The sequence below is a fragment of the Phyllostomus hastatus genome, unplaced genomic scaffold (genome assembly GCF_019186645.2).
Source record: "Phyllostomus hastatus isolate PE091 unplaced genomic scaffold, TTU_PhHast_1.1 phas_scaffold_182, whole genome shotgun sequence".
Taxonomy (NCBI): Eukaryota; Metazoa; Chordata; class Mammalia; order Chiroptera; family Phyllostomidae; genus Phyllostomus; species Phyllostomus hastatus.
In genome coordinates, this window is record NW_025334013.1 from 6,266,632 (window position 1) to 6,292,368 (window position 25,737).

The window sequence follows — 25,737 nt, forward strand, 5'->3', positions numbered from 1 at the left end:
TGAAAGATCGCTGGTTCGATTCCCAGTCAGGGCACAGGCCTGAGCTGTGGGCCGGGTCACCGGTTGGGGGCGTGCAAGAGGCAACCGATTGATGCACATCGATGTTTCTCTCCCCACCTTTCCCTGTCTCTAAAAATAAATAAATCAAGTCTTAAAAAATACTTACATACACATTCTACATATGTATAATGAACATGCCATGATTTTATAGCCGGGGAAAAGCAGAATTGAAAGGAAAAGAGAAGAGAAAGGACAGGGAGGGCCCGGGCCCTCGGAGAGTAGAACCGCTGGTGCGGTTCTAGCGCCGCACCAGCCCCTCATCCCAATGGCACTCGGACCACGGGGCTCCCGCCACCCTGTCTGGACGCGTGTGCAGGAAGGAGAGTGGCCCCGGGACCCTCCCGACCCGGAGTCAGTTGGGCGTCGTGCTCTCTGCAGTGTGGGCGCCGCCCTTTGCTGAGTCACGGGAGATCCCCCACGCTGTGCCTCGGGGGCTTCCGGTCTCTCCCAGGGCACACTCACCCGCGGAGGGGGGCGGCCGAGGGGGCAGTCCGAACGGGACAGGGCCTGCCCTTTCCTGCCAGCGCCGTGGTGGCAGCAAAGAAAAGCCAGGGACCAGCTTTCTTCCGGTAAGAATTATTTTTAATGGTTTAAAAACGAGTCTGTACAAAACCAACACCACCATTTGGTGCTTCCAGCCCGCTGGGGGGGTCCAAGGGTCTCTTCCAGCACTATCTCTTTGGCCAGCTGTGCCTGAAACCCCTGCAGAGAGAGCGTGAAAACAGAAGTTGCTTCTTCCACTTTGGCTGGGTGTTTGCTCTCAGCTGGTTTATGAACGGTGGCAGACCCCAATGATGCAGACTGCGGGAGGACGGTTTGTTTGGGGCCCTGGAGAACTGAGCAGGGCAGCAACGCAGCCCCCGCCCTCCCCACCCGCCGCCCACCCCAGGGAGTGTGGGCCGGGCAGGCGCTCCGAGGCCCAGCTCGGGCTGGCTGAGCTGACCGAGATCAGGCAGGTCCCGTCCCCGTCATGTCACGCCGCACCCTGGGGTTGGGCCCTCTAACCTCAGGGTCTGCTCTGAGGAGCAGGATTTCATACTTCCAAATAAAACATTCAACAGAGATAACCCACGCTATTTGCATGCTGACTTTTATCTCAGTGCTCAGAAACAGGCTTATCTAGCTAAGCTGCAGTCTGATTTGCTCTGGGGCGGCCCTGGGAAACTGGCAGTAGGGGGAGGGGGTCAAACAACTGGACTGTGGGTCACAGGACACAGCAGCGACCCTCTGCCCACCTCCTTCTCCCCAAGTCAAAGGGAGAGGGGCATCTGGTCCCGGGAGGCGCTCTCGGCATCTTTCCTGCCGAGGCACGTGAGCCCCTACCACGTACCTGTCTGACTTTCCGGTTGGAAAGGACATGCTTTTGTTTCCCACTGGCTGTTTGAGTTTCTTGGCTGCAAGACATTTCTGAAAAGAAGCACAGAAGGCAAGATTCTGGCACCGCCAGAGTGCCGGCTTTCCTCGCAACTGGGCCCCCGCTCTGCATGCCAAACCTCCGGCCCCGCCTGGCACCGACGGGCACCAACGCCCACGCGGGGCGGATGCGGGCTTGTGCTGGCGCCGGAAGGGGCGCCCTGGCCTGCAGCACTAGTTCCCACGGGAGCCGGCACAGGAAGACAGCCCTCGACACCCCGTGTCCGCCTCTACAGTCTCTGAAAAGTGCTTTAATTGCCGGAATAGTCGGTGGGCACTGTGGGTGCTTGGGAAGCAGGGAGGTGAGGGCAGAGACACGCACAGGTTCCCAGCGAACCGACGTCCCGGGGTGGGAAGAGGTCAGAAAACACGCGCCACGTGCACGCCGAGTTCTCGAGCGCGCCTCCTACCTTGCCAGGCTGGGCCTGCTTGTTTGGGTCGAACTGGGCAGAAGGCTTGGACTTGCTGTTGCCTGAAAGGCGGGAGAGGGACTGGGTGAGTGGGGTCACACACACCGCGGGCCCCTTCCTGGGCTGGGCGCACACGCCCTGGAAGTGCGGGCCGTCAGTGTGCGGCCCCTCGTGACGGGGGCTTATGGCTGATGACAGCCACACGTCACAGTCACACGTCACTCTCCCCGCAGCCGGGCCACCAGGCTCACAGACCCCCTCTCAGGAGGGAGGGCGGGCGCTAACGTGCTGGCCACTTTCACACCAAGGAAACCCGCTCTGGTCTCTGCGCGAGGCCCCGCCCCCGCCGGTAACCTGGGCCGCGGCCACCGCCCGGCCCTGCCTCGCCCGTCTCCAGAGGAACGTGCCGGCAAGGAGGCCGGCGGTCAGAAACGCCATGTGAAGTGGGTGGGCTCCCACCCGCTGAGGGACCAACCCGAGCTCCATCTCACGGGAACCAGGTTTTGTCTAACCCTTTTTAAAAAAGATTTTACTTATTTATTTTTAGAGAGAGGGGAAGGGAGGGAAAAAAGGAGGGGGAGACACAGTGACGTGAGGAAGAAACATCGATAGGTTGCCTTGGGGACTGAATCCACAGCCCCAGGTGGGGACTGTGCCCCGACAGGGGGTCTGACCAGCGACCTTTCGCTGTCTGCGGAGGAAGCCCAGCTGAGCCACCCAGTCAGGACAGGTTCCTTCAACAAACAAGAGCCCTGCTGTGTGCGAGAGAGCGAGCAAGTGTTTCTGGACCCGCGCTATCACGGGGAAGGGCGACGCCACTCAGCCCAGGCGTTCACTGGCTATAAACTGCTCTGGTGGCAGGAGGCTGGGGCGGTGGGCGGGGCTTCTGCCCAGTCCCTGCAGTTTCCCGGGCTCGCTGCACGAGTTCTGGGGCTCTCTCTTTACCCGACCCACCACGGACAGCCGCCCCACCCACCACGGACAGCCGCCCCTCCCAGGGCACCCGGTCTGGCCTCACCAGCAAAGGCCTTGAAATCCGACTTGCTGTAGTCATATGGCGTAAACTCTTTTTCTGGTGCCTCTGGATCTTTCGGCTTCTTGGAGATTTTGAGTCGTTTCTTCTCTTGTCCCTGCTCTGCGGTCCTTGGGTCGCTTGCTGCCAGCTCCCTCTTCCTGGCGGCATTTTCCAGCTGTGGGCAGCACACACGCACGGGAAGGAAGCGCGGAAGTACGTGAGCACACTGCAGGGGCCCAGGTGCCTCCCACGCTGTGAAGGTGGGCTCAGTGACCGGGAATGGGGGGCGGGCTGGAGTCTGCGTGGAGGCTGACACCCGGGCATTTAGGAAAGGCAGGGGCCAGCCCCCCAGAGCACTCTGGAGTGAGGTGGGGTGTTTGCTGAGGCCGAGAGCGCCGTGCACCGCAACACCTGCCCGCTCCCCGGCAGTGGCCTGGTCTGTTTATGTAAACCCGGTGGAAGAAGCCATCTCGGAGGAGTTACAATATAAACTTGTTCCAGAGACACGAGGCAGGCACTAACTGGCAAGTCAAGATGAATGGGAGAGCCAAAAGCACTGAACTCGAAGCATGGGGAACCCTCCTGATCTTTGGGGACCACCTGACAGTGACCAGGGGCACCTCATTTCTCAAAAGGAAAAGCAGAAGGGCCAGCACGTACGGCAGCCTGCCGTCGGACAGACACGGCCTGCTCCGCCGCCGCCTGGAACTCTTGGACAGCCTGGTCCCGGGCAGCTGCAAGAGAGAGAACGGTGGGCGGGGCTGTGGGTGGACCCGCCCCCTGCCCCTCAGCCTCCCCAGCCGGTCCCACCTCCCTCTCTCTGGTCACCGGTCTCCGACGGACGGCCACCCCCTCTCAACCTGGCGATCCCCCGCCGCCGCCGCCCCCAGACCTGCTCCGCTCCCAGGAACCCGAGCCACCACCCAGGGCCTGTCTGCCGTCTCCCGAGGACGTTTAGCAGGAGCCCCAGCCACAGCTCGCCGAGGACCGGAGACAAAGCCTCTCCGGCATGGCACGGGCCCCTCTGGCATCTCAGCCCCTCGACGGCGACCCCGTCCTCCTAGCGCTCAGGACAAACCCCCAGGTGCCCTCACCCCCCACACCAGACTGCTCCCCAGACGCGGGCGGCTCTACCACAGGAGCACCCAGTCCTGACAGCAGCTGCTGCCGCCTCCTCGCTGCCCTGACACCCAGCTGGCACCCCCTCACCTCCGTGACCACCGTGTCCCCTATGGGCTCCCGTCCTTGCCTTCTACGTTCCGCTCTCCACGGGCAGCCAGAGCGGCTGGCCCAGAGAGCACGCCCGGTCGCGGCACGCCCCCGCTCACAGCCCTCGCAGGCCGCCCCGCCTGCCTGCCGTGCCCACCGGAGCCCCCCTCACCCCCGGCCTCCCCCTGCGCCCCCTGGGCTTCTCCACCCGGCACCTCCTGCCCCCCTCTCCGCGTAAGGCCTCCTGCCATCCGACCGGACGCACGCCTGGGGGTGCACCACCCACTGTCCCTCAGGGGAAGGCACGCCCGGGGCAGTGGCTGCACCAGTGCCATCTGTGGCGGTGCCCGGCGCCTTGCGCACCCCACGACGGCCGGCGAGCCGGCGCTGCTCCCTAACACGGACCTCGGCCTGGCCGGCTCGACAAGGAAGTGAGTGCTACCTGTGTGCTCAGCTGCCTTCTTCCTGGCAGTGTCTTTAGATTCTTTTTGTACCTGTACCTGGCTGGCCAGCTTCCAGCGGTTGCTGATCTATAATGAAAACAAAACAAAAAAACTCCAAAACTCAGCCACCTGGGAATGCTTTATTTTTTTTTAATGAGGCGATGCAGAGCACACTAGCCTAAGAACCACACACATTCTGAGTCACAAATTCCAGATCTGGTGACACGGAAAGTCAAGGCCCATGCTGGCTTTATCAGCGACACTCGTGCAGGAGGACGCAGCACCACGGCCCCAGGCCCCGGGCCGGCGCGCTCACGTCAGCATCCCGTCCAGCCCTCCGTAACCCTGGGCACCCGGCTCCCAGGGCCGAACGACGTGTCCGAAGGGACACACGTGGCTTGGGGGGGGGGGTTGGGCTGGAACGCGAGGCGGGACCTGTGCAAGCCCGCTGTGCTTCTTGGCGACAGCACGTGTCCCCGTGGCGTCAGCACACATCTAGGTGGCCGCAGACGTAAGCATGGTAAGGGGCGGACGGCTGGGGGACGCGCCACACCCGGCAGGGGAAGGAGGAGGGAAGGCAGAGCCTCCGCCTGACTCCCGTCTCTAACGACAACGCGCTGACCACCAGCGGCGGGGCTGGGGCCCGGCGGGGCGAGGCCCGACTCTCGGGCGCGGCTGGTGAGCCAGAGGGAGCCAGGCCGCCCGTCTGACCGGGGCGGGACTTCCTGCAGGGAGGAAGGAGGCTTTTAACAATTAACGCGCTGGCTCCCAGGAGCATCGCATGGGGATCCGGGGAAGGTGTTTCCTTATTCTTATTCATAATGCTGTTAAAACAAACCAAACAATATAAAACAGAGTGTTTCAAAATTTAAGCTGTCACCTGCAAGAGCCTTAAAGTAATACTCAAATACAAAAATGCATCAAGCTGTACAGTTAACACCGGAGTACTTCACTACATGTAAGTTAAACTTCAACTTTAAAAGACGAAAAACAAGTCAAAAAAACGCCCCCAAGGACCTGCTTCTCAAAGGCTCCCCAATGCTTCTGAGAACTGGGTTAGAGTTCCGGCCCCTCTCTCTGGAAACGCTTGTAGAGGAAGGGTTTTACATTCATTTCCAGGGGTTCACAGACGGGCTTGTTTACAACAGGAACTGGTTCACAGAAGTAAGAAGTCCCCCTTCCTTCCAAAGTCTGTCTTAGAAAGCCTGACAAGTCCACTTACTTCGTAGATTTTTGATGACGGGTCGAACTTTGCGGCCTGGGACACGTGAGCGCGGTGCTCCAGCGACGGCAGAAACTGGGGAACGGAGACGGTCCCGTGAGGTGCTGGAGGCAACGGGACCCGGGCCCGGGGCCCCCAGAGGGGTTTCTGGCCGGCTCTATCTCTGGAGGCCTCAGCTCGGGGCGCCCGCCCGGCGGCCTCGGCGGACTGGACTCCGTGAGGCCTTCCTGCCGGCTTCGCCTCGGGAGACCTCACTGCCCCCCGAGCCCTGTGGGCACTCCAAGGGCCCTCGGCTACCCTTCCCGGCAGACCCTCTGTCACCCCTACCGCGCCGTCACTCACCATCCTGAATGGGTTTTCAAAGGACTCCATGATGTTCTGCGCTTTCTTCTGGGCGACCGTTAAGGGGCCCCTCCTGTTCTCTTCAGCACTGGGCTCCTGCAGAAGCCAGAAACGACCTCTCAACACGGTGACCTCTCACACGGTGACCGCGTCGTGACGTGTGGGGCACTGGAGTGGCCCGTGACACCACGCTGTTGGGCACCTGACGCATTTGTTGAGAGGACGTTCATTAAAGCGGGGGACAGTGAGACCAGGACGGGCCGCTGGGGCTCACGGACACGTCAGAGAGACGGGGGCCCTGGAGACGGACCAGGGGCCGGCCCGAGGTGAGCGGCCACTGCCCACTGCTCCTGGTTTTTAAGTCTCGTGGGGCCCCTTCGAGCTCAGGAAACGCACGCCTGAGAGGGAAGAGGGGTGGAAAGGAAAGGCATCGCGCCTTACAATCCACAAGGCATGTGAGATGTAATGTATAGGGAATAGTCCTGCTGCGTTTCACTGTAGCCCACGCCCTCCACCCTGCCACCCGTGAGTGCCTCACCCATGAGTCAAGATTGCAATCCTGGACTTCCGGCAAGATGGAGGAATAGGTGGACGCACCGTACCTCCTCGCACAACCAAGATTACAACAACAATAAAATACAGTCAGCATAACACCCAGAACCGACAGGGGATTCATCTGAATGGAAGTCGGACAGCCAAGAAGTTGAAGTAGACCCGTACATGCAGACTGGTAGGAGACAACGAGCCGAGCGGGCGCGGGGCTGGCGCGGGTCGGCAGCGCACGGAGGTCGGGGGAAATTTGGCTCGGAATCGGCGCGACAGCCATCGGGACGCAGGAACGCAGCGGTGGACCCTGAGTACGCACGCTGCGGCTGCCGGAACCAGTGGGGCAGCGATTGTGGACCAGGGCAGAGCTCGCAACCCAGGAGCCCGGGGAAAGGTCTGGGCCCAGGAGAATTGAACTGCCGCCATTGATTCCCTCCCGCCCCCGCCCCCGCCCCCACATATAACGTCACAATCTAGGGACTGGGGCGCCCAGCCCCGGTGAACACCTAAGGCTCCGCCCCCCACCTTAACAAGAGCGACCAGACCAAAAAAAAAAAAAAAAAGAGAGACAGGGAAAGACATAAGACATGTCTGCAACAGAGCAGATCAGTCCCCCAGGACTCATCCTTTTGAGCGACCAAGAAATAGCCAATCTATCAGATGCACAGTTCAAAACGCTGGTGATTAGAAAGCTCACGGAATTGGTTGATTTTGGGCGCAATTTAGATGAAAGGATGCAGGTTACCATAAAAGAGATGCAGGAAGATACGCGGAGGAGAGCCAATAGAGAAAGGAAGGAATCTGAGTCTCACAACAATACAGTGGACCAGAAGGAAGATAGAATCAACCAAGCAGGAAAGCATGATGAAATAAGAATTAAAAAAATCGAGGAGAGTCTTGGGAACATCCAAGACACCTTTAAACGTTCCAACATTCGAATTATAGGGGTACCAGAAGGGGAGGAGCAACAAGTGGAAAACTTATTTGAACAAATAATAAAGGAGAACTTCCCCAATCTGGCAAAGGAAACAGTCTTCCAAGAAATCCAAGAAGCTCAGAGAGCCCCAAAGAAGTTGGACCCAAGAAGAAACACACCAAGGCACATCATAATTACATTAGCCAAGGTAAAAACGAAGGAGAGAATCCTAGAAGCAGCAAGAGATAAGGGGACAGTAACCTACAAAGGAGTTCCCATCAGACTGTCAGCTGATTTCTCCAAAGAGACCTTACAGGCAAGAAGGGGCTGGAAAGAAATATTCCAAGTCATGAAAGACAAGGACCTACATCCCAGATTGCTCTATCCAGCAAAGCTGTCATTGAGAATGGAAGGGAAGATAAAGTGCTTTTCAGATAAGGTCAAATTAAAGGAGTTCATCATCACCAAGCCCTTATTTTATGAAATGCTAAAGGGACTTATCTAAGAAAAGAAGATAAAGAAAAAGACATGTATAGTAAAAGGACAGCAAACTCACAATTATTAACAACTACACCTAAAGCAAAACCAAAAGAAACTAAGTAAACAACTAGAACAGGAACAGAACCACAGAAATGGAGGGCACATGGAGGGCTAGCAACAGGGGGGTGGGAGTAGGGGGAGGGGGAAAGGTATAGAGAATAAGTAGCATAGAATGTAGGTTGAAAATAGATAGGGGGAGGGCAAGAATAGTACGGGAAAGGTAGAAGCTAAAGAACTCATAAGAATTGCACATGGAAGTGAACTAAAGGGGGGGAACGTGGTTGGGAGAGGGGGTACAGGGTGGAGGGGAGGGAAGGGGGGAAAAGGGACAAATGTAATAGCATAATCAATAAATTAAAAAAAAAAAAAAAGATTGCAATCCTTGCTCTGGTTGGTGTGGCTCAGTGGACTGAGCACTGGCCTGTGAACCAAAGAGTCGCTGGTTCGATTCCCAGTCAGGGCACCTGCCTGGGTTGTGAGCCAGGTCGCCAGCAGAGGGCATGTTAGAGGCAACCAGTCAATGTATCTCTCACACATCAATGTTTCTCTCCCTCTCTTTTTTCCTCCCTTTCCATCTATCTAAAAAGTAAACAAATAGCTCTGACTGGTGCAGCTCAGTGGATTGAGCACAGGCTACGAACCAAAGGGTCACTGGTTCAATTCCCAGTCAGGGCACATGCCTGGGTTGCAGGCCAGGTCCCCAGTAGGGAGCATGCCAGAGGCAACCACACATTGATGTTTCTCTTTCTCTTTCTCCTTCCCTTCCTCTCTCCCTAAAAAATAAGTAAGTGAAATCTTTTCAAAATAAAATCTTTTAAAAAAAGATTACAATCCTTCCTTTAGGGTTCCTCTACACCGAGCTCAGAGAGAATCCTTCATCCACCTCTCACGGAGGCCCTTGTCCGGAGGGGCACTTGCGAAGCACCTTGCAACCTGCCCCCACGCCAACCCCACTGCGGCCGGGCTTTCCTTTGGGCACTAGTCAGAAGGCGGCAGTGGCCCTCCAGGAGCAGTGACCCCGCAAACCCCTGCAGAGCTGCCTCACCCCCCTGCCGTGCCCGCGAGACTTACGTTAAATATCGTGATGACCGCGGAGGCGATGAGGCATTTGGAATCCAGGAGGGCCGCGTCCTCTCCGCTCCCGTCGGGGAAGAGGCCTGCCTGTCTCTGCACGGGCGCCGGCCCTGCAGGGACGGAAGCGAGCCCGGTCAGCGCCCACGGGGCGGCACCCAACAGCCTCGCCTCTCTGCTGCTCCGGAGGCCGCGACGTTACCCTTGGTCGGGAGGATGCGGTAGCCGTCGGGAGGGGCGTGGGAGCAGTCGTGAGGTCCGAAGAGCACGTTCTCCAGTCTCTGCACCAGACAGAAGCCACAGGCCGCCGTGAAGCACCGGTGGGTGCTCGGGCCTTCCCAGTAGGGTGGGGTGGGGTGCCGGCTGGCGGGGCCCTCCCCAGGAAGAGACCGCGGACGCGTCGCCCTACCTCGGGGCTGGGCAGCGGTCCGGTCTTCTTCACTCCGGCTGCGACCTCCGACTGCAGAAGAGAAACACGGGCACGTTGGGGCGCATGGCCTGACCCGACGGCGCACACGTGTTTCCCTGGGCGTAGACTAAACGCCTTCCCCCGGCTGCGTTCCAAGAGCCTGAGACTTTCTTTCATCCCTTCGTCCCTCCCGGTGCCTGGCACTGAGGTCACCGAGCGCTCAGTGACCGCTTGCAGAGTGGAAGAAAAGGACCCTCATCACGACCGGGCACAAAGCAGGAGGGGACGGCAAGGGGCCCGAGAGAGTCGTCCCCGGTGACCAGGGTCTCTCTCTCTCTCTGCTCGGACAGACAGCGGAGCCAAGAAGCTCTAACAGGAGGACTGACTGTGTTTGTCCCCAGAGCCTCTTCTTTCTCTCCTCAAGGGCGCCAATTCTAAGTCTTCCCGAATCAGGAGTCTTCCAAAACTTACAAACGTGACTTAGCACGCAGTGATGACGCCGCCGAGGCGACACGGTAAAACTGTCCCGGCACAACACAGGCCAAACATGCAAGTCCACTGGAACTGTAATGCCGACACGGCGGCGCGCGTGCACGTGTGCCCATGCAGACATGCACACACATGCACACACACGCACACGCACCGGTCCCTGTGCAGCGCACACTCACTCAGAGACGGGAGCTGTCTTTTGGGTTGGATTTCCTGCTTTCACTACATTCGTCTAGACTTTAGAACCTCCTTCACAAAAGCAGCTTTTCCTGAATCCCCCACTTCGACCCAAGGTTCTCAGAGCTTCCCAGTTACCTGGGCTTTATATTTGGAGCGAGCGGGCTTCGACTCCAGTCCCGTCATCTCCAAGTCCACGTGCCACTCAGAGGACACCTCTGCAGCACTCAGCGTGGAGTCCAAAGAGAAACGGAAGCCGTTTTCACCACCGAGCTCGTCTTCCGGCGGACGGTGCCTCTCGTGCCCGTCCTTCCCTGTCCCCCTCGGAGGCCGGCACACGCGCCGGGGCACTGCCCCGCGCACCTGGGCCGCATCCGGGCTTCCGGACGAGCGCCCTGCCCTGAGAGCCCCGCTCCCTTCTATTCCGCCGGCTAACTACCTCCGACCGGCGACCGGCTCGGACGGACGCCACTTGTGGTCGGATTATCAACAATAAGGGCCTAAGCAGGATAAGCTGGAGCTGTGACCATGGTAAAGAAGACACGCCCACTGGGTTTCCTAACCCCTACTATCTCCTCGGGCCTTTCAGAGACCGGAGGCCGGATCGCGTCTGTGGGAGACTACACGGGGGAGAGGCTGCAGACAGAACGGCCTGCTGAGAGCCTTTACAGAAAGTCTTCTCACCTTGAGCAGGGGCATGTCCCGGGCCTGCTGGATCAAAAGGTGCATTTCGTTGATCTGCTGCCGCACGAGAGGGGGTACAGGGTTGCAGCAAGCTATGATGCCCTGAGGTTCCCTGAAGACAAGAACATGCAAATGGCCACTCAGAAAGACCTCAGAGGCTCCCGGACAAGGACAATGACCAGGCAGGACCAGAGCGCCACGGCAAAGGGGAAGGCAAAGGCACCACGGTCATGCCACAGCGGCCTGGGCCGGCCACTGCCACACGCGCTCGGCTGCCCCAGGCTGTGAGCAGGCCCCCCTCACAGCCCACCCCCCGCTCATGGGGAAGCTGGAGAGGAGCGCCACAGCTCTGCTGGTCTGCAGCTCTGCAGCTCTGCAGCTCTGCAGCGGGGTGAACTCAAGACTCTGTACTTCAGTTAACATCCTGAAACACTTCAAGTCACAGGGCGCCTTAGTCTGGAAGGAAGTACAGAGGACAGAGCCCCTGAAAGTGGATGCTGACGCCACAGGCTCAGAGGCGGGCACTGGACTCGGCATAAGGCACAGCCTCTGGCACTTGGGTTGGAAGCTGCACTTCCTAACGGAGGGCAGCCCAAGGGCAGAGAGCGAATCCCCGGGGACTGGCCGCTTCCCCGGAACGCTAATCTCCTCTGAGTCAGCCTGGAGGCAGAGCGTCTCTGCCGCCAGTCGGAACCTGTCCCTCAGCCCTCAGACTCACTTGGGCAGCTCCTCGGCGATCTTCAGCATCATGTGGTTCGGCAGCACGTACCTGGAACAGAGCACACAAAGGGCAAACTGCATCACGCTCGGCCAGCAGGTGCCACTACACGCAGTAACCCCGGGGGAGCAGGGAACCGGCTTTCGGGGCCGACGGAGGAAAAGCACGTCCCTTCCTCGTCACCAGACCGGCTCAGTGCGAGAGAGACGGCGGGGGGGCCCCCACCCCTACCCGTAGCTCTCGTCTTCCCGCCGCGCCGTTTTGTCTCTCCAGGCGAACAGCAGCTTGAAGGCTGTCAGCTGCTGCGTGTTGAGGTGCTTCTTCTGCTTCCTGTAGAGCTCAAGGTAAGACTCGTCTGTGAAGATGGGCTTGATGAATTTCTGCAAAACGTCAGGTGAAAACACTCACATTCGAGATCAATGCGAACCAACACCGTGCCCTGGGCCCTTCAAACGGCCGAGGAGAGACGGTGGGGGGCCTCGCCAGGAGGAGGGGCGCGCCCGGGAGTGCGCGGCCGCAGGGCTTTACCTTGAGGCAGAGGTCCCTGCTCCGCTGCCACACCACCTGCAGCTGCACGGGCTGGCCGTTGCCCCGCTCCCACAGCTCCAGCCTCATCTTGTCGTAGACGTAAAGCAGGTAATGGGTGTCGTCTCGGGCGTAGTTGAGCATCTCCTCGGGCAGAGGTCTAGAATCGAGAGAGAGGAAACTCCCACTCATTTCCCCAGGAGCAGCAAGGCAATCTGTCTACGCTGAGGGTGCTTGGACTCGCTTGGCCCCTTTTGCTGTGAAGGATTCCCTCACGGCCAACACAATAGTTCCATCAACCTTCCTGGCACCTCAACACGACAAGCCTGGGCTTGGCAGCCGAGGAGAAAGGGGGGCAGGGTGATGATGTGGTTGAAAATAAGGGCTCCGTCACCCTGGCTGCTGTGGCTCAGTGGACTGAGTGCCGGCTGGTGAACCAAAGGGTCGCTTGCCGGTTTGATTCCCAGTCAGGGCACATGCCTGGGTTTTGGGCCAGGTCCCCAGTAGGGGGCGTGCGAGAGGCAACTGATCGACAGATCTTTCGCTGTTTCTCTCCTTCTCTCTCTGCCTCCCTTCACCTCTCTCTGAAAGTAAGTAAATAACGTCTTAAAAAGAAAAGAAGAGCTGTCATCTGAGCTCGCATCTCAGCTCCAGACACCTGACCTCGGACAAGCCACCTCAGCTCTGAGTCTGAGCTCGCTCTCCTCGCCTATAGAACGGAAAGGCCCCCACCGGTTACTGTGGGATTACAGAGGACGGTGTCCGAAAGTTCCCAGCACAGTGTGTGGCACATGGTGAGGGTTAATTAACAGGGCGTGGCTTTTAGATTTTGTCAGTTTTCCTCTTCTGTCTGGACTTTAGGTTCTATTTAGGAATGCTGGCATGCAGAACTGGAGAAGAGTTCAGTGGGGTCTTTGTACAACAGCTCTGCACCCTTAGGGGCAAAAGGATCCAGCTGAGCAGGGAGCCCGCGAGTATATCCGGGCCCCAGCCCCGTCACAAACACTCACTACAGGCTGCACCGGCCACAGGCCCCAGAGCTCCCTCGCCCCTGCGGGAGGTCCTCTGACACACACACACACCCCCCCACCCTTGCTCGGGAGGCGTGAGTTTCCCACGAGACCGGCATGGACGAACACTGACGTGGCACGCCCCTTGCGACCACCATGCCAGGAAGCACAGTGTAACAGAGCCTGGCACGGCCCCCAGCGGCGCGGCACTGAAACGCCCAGTGTCACTCGGACCAATGACAACAGCTCAACTCGAGACCCGACCGGTGCCGCAGGCGGAGCACAGGCCCCGGGTGAGCCGAGGAGCGCCCGCACCTCCCTCTGCACCTCCCCCAGCACCTCGCCCCCCCCCCCCCCCCCGGCAGAGAGCGCACTGACCGCATCCTCCAGTCGGCCAGCTGGTACTGCTTGTTGGAGTCCACGCCGCAGTAGAGCTTCAGCAGGTGGTCGAGCGAGTGCCTGCCCAGGTTGAGCAGGCGCGCGGCCTGGTGGGTGTCGAACATGTTCACCACGTACAGCCCGAAGTCCTTCTGCAGCCACTCTATGTCCGAGTCGGCGCCGTGGAAGACCTGCGCACAGAACCAGGGCCCCGCTGTCGCCGAGAGAGGGGCCGCTCGCGCTCTGCCGCGAACCCGGCCCCTAGGCTATCAGAACACTGACTGAGAAGCCAGGAGGGAGATTAAGATGGGCTGAGTTCTAACTGCTGCTTTTCCTCTGGGCCCAGCCTTCCGCACTCCTAATTGTGCGCTCTGCTGACAGCCAAGGATTCTGGGAAAACGGCTCTGCTTGCCTCCAGGGCGGGCGTTAAGCGCGCGCCACCCTGATGGCAGGGGCTTGCCACCACAATCGTCAAAGTGACCGCACGTTTCTCTGGGCGGTGATGAGCTAAGACCTCGCTGTTCTGATGGAGCTTTAGGAAGAAGAGCAGTTCAGCATGTGGCACCCTAGTGCAGGAAATCACAAGGATTTCTCTTAATTTTGCCGGGTCTGTGTTGAAGGAGTGAAATGAAAAGCACTTGCGTCTTGCATTCACAGGCAAGAGCTGAGAAAGGCTGGCCGACCTTGACAATGGCTGGGTCCGTGAGGCTCTCGTTGAGAATGTACATGTCACTCCGCAGCTCCAGGGTGTCGATGACGAAGTCTTCCGTCCGGGTGGAGATCTGCATGAGGCAGGTCAGCCCGAGGAAGCTCCGGTACGAGTGGTGCTGAAACACGGGGGGTGGGGGGAGGGGGGGGCAGAGCGGGTTTGCCGGCTGCTCCTCCACTGCCTTGGAGAAGTCGGCTACGAGGCAGACTGTTAGGGTTACCGCTTTTTGCCAACCCCTCCCCCCACAAAACCCCAGCAGATTTAAATCAGTATTAGTTTTCTACTTCTCTAGTAGGTGAACTGACAGAAAATGTAAACATTTCATGACAAGTCATTTACTGACGAGTTACCTCCAGGTCCACGGCAAATTCCTGACAATTCAGGAGCTTTTCGTTGAGTTCCACCAGCTCGTCCAGGGAGGACACGAAGTGGCAGGGCGTCTCGCCCACGGGCCTGTACAGCTGGAGCACAAAGGTACGGAATGAATTAAGAGTTCAAGGAACGACCTAGAGTTATAGCCTACTATTTTAAAGATGTGTAAGGAGAGCCAAAGTCACGTCAACAATCTAGTTACTGGACCCTCCCCGCGCTCCTCCGATCCCGCCCGCAAACCGGGCCAGGCACCGACCTGGGGCTGTGGCTTCTGCAGGACTGAGTCCGGCGGCGTGAAGTGGTCTAGTTCGTACTGGTAGGGGTGTGCAAATCTGAATGAATGAAAGGAAAAACCCTTTTGATTAATTCCATGGTTCAGGGGAAAACTGCATTACCCACCTTGGAAAAACCAATCAGAAAAGACCACTGTGGTAATATTTTCTCTACATAAAAGGCATCATTATTTCAATGATAATTCAAGAGCGTCAAAAAAAAATCAGTTGAGCCCTGGCTGGCGTAGCTCAGTGGATTGAGTGCGGGCTTCGAACCAAAGTGTCGCAGGTTCGATTCCCAGTCAGGGTACATGCCTGGGTTGCAGGTCGCGGCCCCCAGCAACTGCACATTGATGTTTCTCTCTCTCTCTATCTCCCTCCCTTCCCTCTCTAAACATAAATAAATAAAATCTTAAAAAAAAATCAGTTGATACTTGCTTGCCCTTAAAGTAGGATAATTAAAAACCTCTTTCACTTATAAGGATTTAAGCACTTCTTTGCAAAACACTGTGTGTGGGGGGTGTTGTGGATGAAACGAAAGTGTGAAACATCAGGTTCCTCGTGGTCTGGGGTAACACTGTGTGTGAGATGAGAGAGGGCGCGGCAGATGCGGTTGTGCGTCACACAAAGTCTTTTTCCTGCTCTTCCAGCATCCACCCGGACAAACCCCGAGTTTCTGGGCCCCCCGGCAGGGCTGCCCCTCGTCAACGTTACTTCTGCACAGCCCACGGCCTCGCGGTGCGGAGCCGGGGCAGAAGGAGTGCTCTGCCGCGCTGAGCGCGAGGGACAGGCCAACACTAACACTGCTGTCATTCATCCCTGTTTCTCCTTATTCTGAGGGCAAAGTCCTCTCGTCTGTTTTAAGCAGTTTTTCCAAAATGCGTGTACTGCCAGTGAAAAACGCCTTTTCCTTATCGAGTTAATTAGTGAGCCCAAGCTTACTGTTTGAGTGCCCACCTAGCGGGCAAGGTGGAGAGGGGCAGAAGGGGAACCAGGGTGAGGGAATGTGGGCCCCGGTTCTGGGTCTGGGGGGCGTCAGCACCTCTCACTCTGGTGTGCGTCTGAGCAGCGGGAGGGGCGGGGAGGGCAGCAGCAGCACCGGGGTCACGGCTGACAAACTCCCTATTCTTGGTGCTCATGGACACGACTCACAAAGGTAAAGCAGAGCGGAAGCTGGGGCGCGAAGACCAGCGTGACCCAGTGCGGCCCCAGGGAAGTGCAGCCGGGCGAGCACTCACATGTCCTGCTCCACCTGCTGGGTCCTCTGCTGGTGGATGAAGTCCGCCAGGGCCGGGGGCACGTCCAGGTCCTCGGGCCGGTCCTGCGGGCGCTCCCGCCTTTCTCTGGAGAGCGCTGCGGGCCCAAGGAGCGACAGACACAGCATCACACGGGAGGCGGATGCGCTCACCGGTGGGCTAGTTTCCCCCTTGAAGGAGGAAAGGTGGGAGGGAGCCCTTCCCCCTACTTGTTCCGCCAGGCAGAGCTGCATAACTCACCCTGAGGGAGGGGCTTCTGGGCGTTGGGTTTGACGAAGATTTTAGGGCGGAACGGAGTGTTGGAATTGTCGATCTTCTCTCGGAACCTGAGCTGGGGTCGGATGATGTTTTTTGCATGAAGGAGCCGGAAAGTTTCAGACTTTGTCTTTTTGCTGTATTCTCCTGCCTATAATCAACAAACACGACATTTTATATCATAGCAACTTGGCGAATTAAAAGATAAATTCCAACTCATGCCTTCCAGGGGGAGAAGAGCATCCCGAGAGCCGTCCGTGAGAGAGAGTGTGTGGGAAACTGGGGTGCAGGGGTGTGACGAGGGTGCATCTGTGTGTGAGGAGGAGTACAGGGCGGCCTGCTCTGCGTCCCGCAGAGCAGAAGAGAATGCAGACCAGGGCGGGCAAGAGCGGACGTCAGATGCTCTCGTGAGTCTGAAAAGCAGCCCTCACCTTGCGGTTCCAGCTGGACACGATTGTTTTGGGGACCTGCAATCCTGCGGGGAGAACAGGCTGCTGATTCTTATTCACACCCGACGCTTCATCCAGCAAAATGCCCTACGAGTGGAAGGGATATTAGCTTAGTACCTTCTTTTCAGGGTTAATAGAGTTAACTACCTAAAAGATTTGAGACATATTTAGAGAATTATATGTGAGAATATATACACTTAGGGCAGATAATTAAAGCATTATCTACTCAAAGGTGGGAGAAAGCAGCCACTCCCAACCCTTGTCTCCAGTTCTGAATGGGCCAAAACCCCAAATCTGATTTAAGATTATCTGAAATATTCTGGACGGCACACATCCGACACAGAAGGCTGGCATTCACAGCGAGAGCGAGGCTGGACGGAGCCGCTCTGCGCTGTGGGAGCAGGCGTGGAGAATCGGGTGGGGCCCCACTGACACAGAGGTGCCCCCTGGTGACGAAGGGGGGAGCACGGCAGGACGTGCGCTCCCAAACACGAGAGCCCCTGGGGACGTCTGTGGGCATTCGCACTACGGAAGAGATGACTGCAGGGGCCAGGAGAGCAGGACACAGTATCTGCGGGACCTGCAGAGGGCTGGGTTTGTTTTCAACAACCTCTGTGCATTTCTGTAAATAACGTTCTCCTGTAGAACTAGGGGCAGTGAGTTAGACCAAAGGATCCACATACCCTTCCACTCATGTGAGTCAGGGTGTGTAGCAGACTGTGAATAACAGTAAAAACAGACTAAATTTTGGTTGGGCTCTGCATCCAGGGGCCTCTTTTCTTGCCATACAGACAGGATTTGCAGATCTGGAAGGTAGATTTATAATAAGGCATACTAAAAATAGGCTTCCTTGCCCTGACTGGTGTGGCTCAGCGGGTTGGGCATTGTCCTGCAAACAGAGAGGTTGCTGGTTTGACTCCCAGTCAGGGCACATGCCTGGGCTGCAGGCCAGGTCCCCAGCTGGGGGCGTGCGAGAGGCAACAGACTGATGTATCTCTTGCACATCGATGTTTCTCTCCCTCTCTTGCTTCCTCCCTTCCCCTCTTTCTACATAGCAATAAAAACCTTAAAGAGGTCCTGGCTGGCGTAGCTCAGTGGATTGAGCGCGGGCTGTGAACCAAAGTGTCACAGGTTCGATTCCCAGCCAGTGTGTACACGCTTGGGTTGCAGGCCATGACCCCCAGCAACCGCACATTGATGTCCCTCTCTCTCTCTCTCTCTCTTTCCCTTCCCTCTCTAAAAGTGAATAAATAAAAAATCTTTTAAAAATTACATTAAAAAAAAACCCTTAAAGAAATAGGCTTCTGCTGGGCAGTGATATTTTAAATGACATACTTGAAGACAATTGTGTTATTTTGGTGGGAAAAAGCCAATTATCAGAGGAAAGAAATGTTATTGGCAAGAAATGCTAAACTTCCTTTCCATTTCCTAAGGTGCCTGGGTTTCTTTTCATATTTTGATAATACATAAGCTCTTCACGTGTTAGTCATCTTAAGAGTCAGGTGCAATACTCACCACTCTTTCCAGAATAACATCATTAGTATCCACTAGTAAATCAAACTTGTCCTCCAACTCAGTCACTTTACTTCGATCCTTGATGTTGCTCCGGCACCCGTGGTACTGCATGACCCTGCTCATGCTGCGGACAAGAGAGCCAAGGGTCGTTGGTGCACTTCTACCAATCCGTCTACAACCTGGGAGAGCGCTCGAAAGGCTCAGCTTGGACCATTCCCAGTATTTTATGATCAAACTTGCACTTTTACTGAAAACACTGTGTGGCTTTGGGCAGCTCACTAAATCTCACTAAAAACTCACCTGCCAACTGAAGGGGCGGAAGAAGTGGCCTCAAAGCTGCCTTTACATTCTAAAATATACGTAATACTATGCAAATAACATACTCCGCAGTCACTGTTTTAGCATGAACTCTAAAACATTCTCTAAATATGTCATGCAACAGCTAGACAAAAATTCTTGTTTGTGTATTGTCTATTGTAAAACAAGTTTTAGAAAGCTAAAACTTGTTACTCCGTGAGTTGTATGAGAGAATCTTGGTTCTAGGTTTTCAAGTCCTATATTAATCAAAAGAGATTCATTGTCTATAGGTGTGAAAGTCCATACATTTTAAAAGTTAAACTCAAAATTTACCAAGTAATGGTTCCTTAACCAAAATACATTATTTTCATTTTTATATTTCCTAGCTCTTTATAGCACAAAATATTATGGTAAAAAAAAAAAAACAAATTTCCTGAAATTATATTCATTACTTTCAACATGAAACCCCACCTCCCCCAGCATTTAGTACTTACCACTGAAGCAACCTATCTCCCTGCGTTTCACAAAATGCCTGGAAGCCCGGAAAACTTCGGTAAAAATCGTACTCATCGCCGCACTGCGGTAGGCCCCCAGATGCCTTGGTGACTGCCACTACTGACCCAAGAGCAAACTGCCAAAAACCAGAAAAACAACCATGTTTTAAACATGTATCCCCATTGCTCCAGAGACGCGCTGTTTTCAACATCTACTATATATGACACTCTGTGCTAGACGATGAAGATACGCCATCCTACATATTCATTTAGTGCGGATTTTACCCCAAGCCCCGAGGATACAAGGTTGAACATGCAACCAAGTTCTGGAGCTTACATTCTTGGGAGAGTGGGGGGAGAAAGAACAAATACATACATAATACGACTAACATTCAAAATGGCATGGGCTTGAATCTTGACTCTGCTACCTATTAATTGTGATCTCGGGGATGTTCTTTTATTGTTTTGGATCTTCGTTTCCTCCTCTGAAAAACAGGCGTGATGAAAATGCCTACCCCATAGAAGTGAGAGGAGTAAATGAACTAATAAAATCATGTAAGACAGTACCTGCCATGTAAGTGCTACCATTACTATCACTACTCAAATTCAGACCCGTGAGTTTCCTACAGGAATTTATTTTTGTGTTTTCATTTGGGCAAGCATCTACAAACAACACAAAGCCCTGGCCAGGTGGCTCAGTTGGTTGGGGCGTCGTCCTGTACACCAGAAGGCTGTGGGATCGATCGCTGGTTGGGGCACATGAGGGAGGCAACCAATCAGCGTCTGTCTGTCTGTCTCTAAAATAAATAAACATATCCTTGGGTGAAGATTTAAAAAAAATGCAAAAACAACAGGAGCATAGGCTAGATCAGGGGCATCCAACCTGTGGCTGGTGGGCCGCATGCAGCCTGGGATGGCTGTGAATGAGGCCCAACACAAAATTGTAAATTTACTTAAAACAACATGAGATTTTTTTTTGTTTGTTTTCATTAGTGTTTGTGTATTTAATGTGTGGGCCAAGACAACTCTTCTTCTTCCAGTGTGGCCCAGCGACACCAAAAGGTTGGCCGCCCCTGGTCTAGATCCTTTGGATGACCAATTGGTAACTGCTACTGCCCACGACTGGACTTGGGCTTATGGTTCAGTGAGTGCCAAGTCGTCCTCTATTTTAATTGTGTGGTAATGGGGAAAAACCCTGACGTGGCTGTCGCAGATAAAAGATGGTTGGTCATGTGAAGGGCAAATGACTTCACCGCCGAGTTGTGTAATAAATGGTTTCCCTGAAAGAAGAGAGAGAGGAAGCGGGAACTTGATTGCGGGTGGGACACACTGTGGCCCCTAAGCACGAGCGCTCGGAGTCAGGACCATGGCTAGTGGTCCCGGAACTGTTTGCAAAGCCAAGTCCATGAATTCATAGTAGCATCTGCTATTCGGAAATCAGATAGGATGCGAGTGGAGTTTGGGGGAATCTGTCGTGCTAATTTACAAATTATTTTCGTTTCATGGTTTGGGAAGAGCTACGCACGAGCTGTTGAAACCTAGTTTTATGCTTGTTCCTACTGGAGCAGCGTTACACAAGTGGTTTAAATGAACCCTCTCTGCGTTCCTTCGAGGAGGCGTTGGTAACTGGGCTACGGTACCCAGAGCAGGAAGGTTCGGCGGCAACCTGAACAGGTGACGTTACGCCCAGGTTTGCGGATGATGTAGGGATGGAGCTCGGGAGGAGAGGATGCAGAGGCAGGCATGGGAAACAGAAAGCTGCCCAGGCCCCTCCGGAGAGTTGGCTGGGTGGCTCAGCCCGGGGCAGGGGCGAGGTCGCGAGGGCTGGAACATCGGGGTGACAAGGAAGCCCTTACTCCTGTGGAGAGGGCTCTCCACAATCGGGGTGCATGGGTTCACCTGGGAGGACAAGGGCCCTGGGACGCGGGGCGACCCTCTGAGTCTGCGAGAGACCCCGTCCGCGGAGGGCGAAGGGAGAGATCAAGCCCGGCGCCCGGGGCTCTGCTGAGGTGCGCGCGCGGCCCGGAGGGCGGCCGCGGAGAGGGCCCGGGGCTGCTTCCGTCCTACCGCGGGCGGCTCCCGGAGCCCCCAGACACCGGGAACTCACCTTCACGAAGCTGTCTGCGTCCGGAAATCCCGGTAGCACCATCTCCTCATCCGACTTGGCCTCATTCGTGGCGGATGGGGCCTTAGATTCCCGGGGACTGGGAGGCGCCATTTTTTCCGCCTGCAAGGGTCTTCTCGCGAGAGTGCCTCGGTCGGACGCGACTTGAGCGCACCACGCATGTGCGAAGGCCGTGTTCTTAGGGGAAGATCTTGGAGGATTTGAGCTGTGACTCCTGAGTTGCTTGCTCCCCAGGGAACTTTACATTTTCCTTTAACCTCATACTTTGTCATCCCAACAACCCTGTGATTTAGGGTGCGACCCGGAGGACCCTGTTATCCTATTTAAAGGCAGCTCTTCCCAAGCCCTGGTTTGTGGCCCCTTCGCCCTCTTGATTTTGGCTCTCTGCATCATCCGCTTTTTCCCCCGGCTACAGGTTCATTCCTAACAGCGTCCTCACCTGCAGGCGTCTCTCCCAGCGAAAAAGACAAAAAACAACCCTCCGCCCCACCTCTCCTTCCAGCCACCATCGCATTTTTCTTTCCCCTTGTAGGCAAATCATTGGAAAAAAGCATCCAGATGTGAGGGGAACTCAGGCGTTAAAGATGTTAGCTTCGGTTGATAGGCTTGAGTGATTAATGCACGGGGAAAGCTGTTATTCTGGGAGCTGGAATGCATGACCATTTGCCTCCAGGAGGTCCGGGAGCAAGTCAACCTCTGTGCCCAGGAAGATGGTCCCTGAATTGTTGATCTACAGATAAAGAAGCACTAGGAACACTGACCCGGGACAGCACCTCTTGTTCTATGTACCTATGCTTTCTTCTCCTTATCAAAAGGTCAGCTTGAGATGAGAGGTTAGGACAGTCTTCCAGAGTACGTCACCTGCCATCTTCTCAGATTGCAGGCGTCTGAATAAAGCGCCGTCAAGATTCAATCCTTGTCTCTTTGTACTGGATCCGGTACTGACAAGCAGCACTCATTTCATATGCTCCGCTGTACTTACCCCGAGGCCCCCTGACTCCTCTGGTCATGTGTTCCTCCCCACCTACAGGCGGAGCCTCTCCTTGGGGTACCTACTGGGGACTCCGAACATCGGCCCACTGAATGCCTGGAAGCACTCTCGTTGAGAGGCACCATTAAGCAGCTCAGGAGATGGGTTTGAGAAGCTGGGTGGGTATATCCTCTCTCCAAGGTCAGGGGTGCCACACTCTTAATATAACTCATTTGGCTTAGTAAGTGTTCAACGTTAGCTGTAATTGTTATTCAGAATATCCTATGAACAGGATACGTTTTTCACGGTTTTTGTGCACTGGCAGAACAAAGGCCTAGTCTAGTTCATTTTAACAGTATTTTTGAGCATTTATTTCATATGGTTCAGCCTAATGCCATGTCAAGCTGTGTTGCATGCTTTCCAGCAGGGACCCCCAACCCCTGGGCCGAGTGCCAGTAGGGGTCCGTGGCCTGTTAGGAACCCGGCCGCACGACAGGAGGTGAGCAGCAGGTGAGTTGGCGAACCGGTCCCTGGTGCCAAAAAGGTTGGGGACCGCTGCGTCACAGAGATCATCTCATCCTGAAAACAACCTTATGGGGCGGATCAGACCATTACCCACTTCCGGAGGAGGAAACAAGGTTAGATTCTGTTTTAAAACCTCACACGGTTCCCTGTTGTCCGCAGCATCAGCTCCTTGCTGTTGAAGTGTGACGCAGGCCAGTCTGCCCCCACGCTACTTTCTGGCCTCCTGTTTGGTTCCTATTATTCCTGTTGGTCTTCTTACTCCCCACTGACCACTAAGGCAGTCATACTGAACTGTGGTCCCACTGTGTGACATTGCCATTTTATATAAGAAAAATGGCTGAATACCTGCAATCTAGTATGGTGCAAGGTGACATTTGCCATTTCTGCACCACATGGTGCTTTTTACCCCTCTTCTCTGAGAACGAACTCACTCGCTTCATCTGACAGCTTGTGCTCGTCCTTCAAGCCCCTTGGCAAATGTCCCTCTTCCCGGGAGACTCTGCGGGCTCACCGCGCAGTGGAATCGGCCCTTCAGAGCCGCACCGTGGCTCATACCCTCTGCGTGGCTCCCTGCCACTTGGCACGGCGGAGTCACAGTCCTCTCCCGCGTGACGCCTGATTTCAGGCCCGTAAACCCCTTGAAGAGATGGACTAGGTCATATAGAGCCAGGGTCCGTCCCAGTCCCTAGGGCTAAGTGCTTAATGAAGGTGGAAGGAATAACTGCTTCCTTTATGAATAATTATGAATAAAAAGCCATCCATACATGTTTTTTAAAATTCTGATGTCATTTATTGGCACAAAAATTATTCAGATACAACGTGGTGTCTAGACATGGCTACATTTTATACTTTGTGCACTTAGTTTAATGTTTCCTTTGCTCATCATTCCCAACATGTACGAAGCTTTCCCTGTGTTCAGCGCCTCCGAGACAGCGCTTCTGTTTTCCGAGCCCCTGCTCTGAACGCAGAGCATCCAGACCTCCCTAAAAACACACCAGAACCGTGTGGGCCACTCCGCTGCACCGTGACCCGCCCTGTGCATCTGCTCTGCCTCGCCCGCCCAGCATTCTGAAAAACTCCCCTCCTCGTGGCCTGGGTCTCGGACTGAAGTGTGTTCATCGCAGCATCACAGGTGAGGCAGAAGCCGGGCCTTTCCCCACCCATTTGGGCCCATCTTGCAAATGTCGTTGCCGGACCAGTGAGGTAATGGGATGGGCGAGAGCGATGAAGTCGGCCTCACCCACCTCCGTGCAGCCCAGGACCCTAAGGGCGTCCTCCACGACCTGAGGCTTCTCGACTGCGCTGAGTTCGCCGTGCTCGCGCTGAGAGGGCCGGCGAGGCCACTCTGCTGTCAGCGAACGCTTAGAATGAGTTGTGAGTTAAGTCAAAACCCGTATTTCTCAAGTTGTAGATCTTCTGTTCCCCACGATCGATGGCTTGATTTACGGAGGGTCGCTGTGTTCACTGTCCTGGGGACCGGACCGAGCCCTGTGTTTCTGACAACAATATTCTTCAACAGCAGCTAGGGAGTTGGTTCAGACCAACTCGATATACAGTAGTTCTCTTCATTTACATTTTGAAATAGTGAACAAACTGAGCCTTCCGACCACTGCTTCAGTTGAACGGAAGCACACGCCCGAGGACAAATGGCTCCAGAAAAACGCTGCGGGCACATCGGGGCCTCCTGTCACCAGAAAGGGCACCTAGGAAGACAGGAAGAAAAGGAGTATGTTAATAATCTGAGCTTCTTCAAAGCCTGATGCAGACACACTGAGAATGGGAAGACCAGGGTCTGACAACCCCGAGGACCCGCGCTGAGGGCTCCCCCCGCTGATCGTGCAGGACACACTCCTCTCTGCTCCCAGGCTGCGGCTGTGGCCCGGAAGGGTGCTCCCCGGCGCCCCTTCCCTCGGGTCCCCCTTCCAGCACGCCTGAGGCCATTCATCAAAGCCGCCCCCGAGCGGTCCTCGGTGTTGCAATCCCAGAGCATAAATCTGTCCTTGCATCTCCTTCTCTCTGTCACTGCTCTGGCTTCTTTTTTCTCTGTTCTTCCTGCATCTCAGAATTGACAGCAAAAATCCAGAAAGACCCCTCCCCAGCCCCCGCCCCAAAACAAGGAGGTCTCACTCTTGTAAACCATTTTTAATGAATTTTAACTTATTTTGGTGTTTGCCTTCCAAGTATGCATCTATATTTTTCAATTTCTCCTTTTTTTAAATTCACCAATTTTGATAAGTTTATTTTAAAGATTTTATTTATTTATTTTAGAGAGATGAGGAAGGGAGGGAGAGAGGAAGTGAAACCTCAATGTACGGTTGCCTCTAGCACACCCCATACTGGGGATATGGCCTGCAAGTTAGGCATGTACCCTGACCTGGAATCAAACCAGCGATGCTTTGGTTTGCAGGCCTGCGCTCAATCCACTGAGCTACACCAGCCAAGGCCAATTTTCTCCTTTTTTTTTTTTTAAGATTTTTAAAAAATATTTTATTTATTTATTTTTAGAGAGGGAAGGGAGGGAGAAAGAAAGAGAGAGAAACATCAATGTGCGGTTACTGGGGGCTGTGGCCTGCAACCCAGGCATGTGCCCTGACTGGGAATCGAACCTGCGATGCTTTGGTTCGCAGCCCACACTCAATCCACTGAGCTACACCAGCCAGGGCAATTTTCTCCTTTTTTAAAAAAACTAATTTTTTTTTAAGAGAGAGAAACATTGAATTGCTGTTCTACTTAATTCAGGCATTCATTGATTCTTGTATGTGCCCTGACCAGGGATCAAACCTGCAACCTTGGCTATCGGGATGATTCTCTAACCAACTGAGCTACATGGCCAGGGCCTCGATTTACTCCTTTTTTAGAGCAATGAGCACACACAGTAAACACAAACGTCTGAAGAGATCCGAGTGGCCCTGGCCGGGTAG

At 55.2% G+C, this 25,737-nt stretch overlaps 2 protein-coding genes across 2 annotated transcripts in view; both read right to left on the reverse strand.

The window, feature by feature from the left end:
* Window positions 1-620: 620 nt before the first annotated feature.
* Window positions 621-21,438, reverse strand: EXOSC10 (exosome component 10). Its single transcript, XM_045859760.1, has 25 exons — window positions 21,304-21,438; window positions 19,197-19,333; window positions 18,406-18,529; window positions 16,873-16,977; window positions 16,427-16,592; window positions 16,169-16,283; window positions 14,915-14,990; window positions 14,637-14,747; window positions 14,261-14,404; window positions 13,578-13,768; window positions 12,193-12,349; window positions 11,896-12,044; window positions 11,665-11,715; window positions 10,947-11,058; window positions 9,597-9,647; window positions 9,390-9,468; window positions 9,188-9,300; window positions 6,115-6,210; window positions 5,773-5,847; window positions 4,550-4,637; window positions 3,559-3,632; window positions 2,902-3,073; window positions 1,884-1,945; window positions 1,391-1,467; window positions 621-762 (listed from the first exon to the last, which is right to left on the reverse strand). Exons 1-25 carry the CDS (start codon window positions 21,412-21,414, stop codon window positions 732-734), a joined length of 2,667 nt encoding a protein of 888 aa, XP_045715716.1. The 5' UTR covers window positions 21,415-21,438; the 3' UTR covers window positions 621-731.
* A 2,145-nt stretch (window positions 21,439-23,583) lies between these two features.
* MTOR (mechanistic target of rapamycin kinase) overlaps window positions 23,584-25,737 on the reverse strand; it is a 110,492-nt gene continuing 108,338 nt past the window's right edge. Inside the window, exon 58 of the mRNA XM_045858452.1 lies at window positions 23,584-24,519. Coding sequence (XP_045714408.1) covers window positions 24,504-24,519 — 16 coding nt within the window. The 3' untranslated portion in view covers window positions 23,584-24,503. The remainder of the gene's footprint in view (window positions 24,520-25,737) is intronic.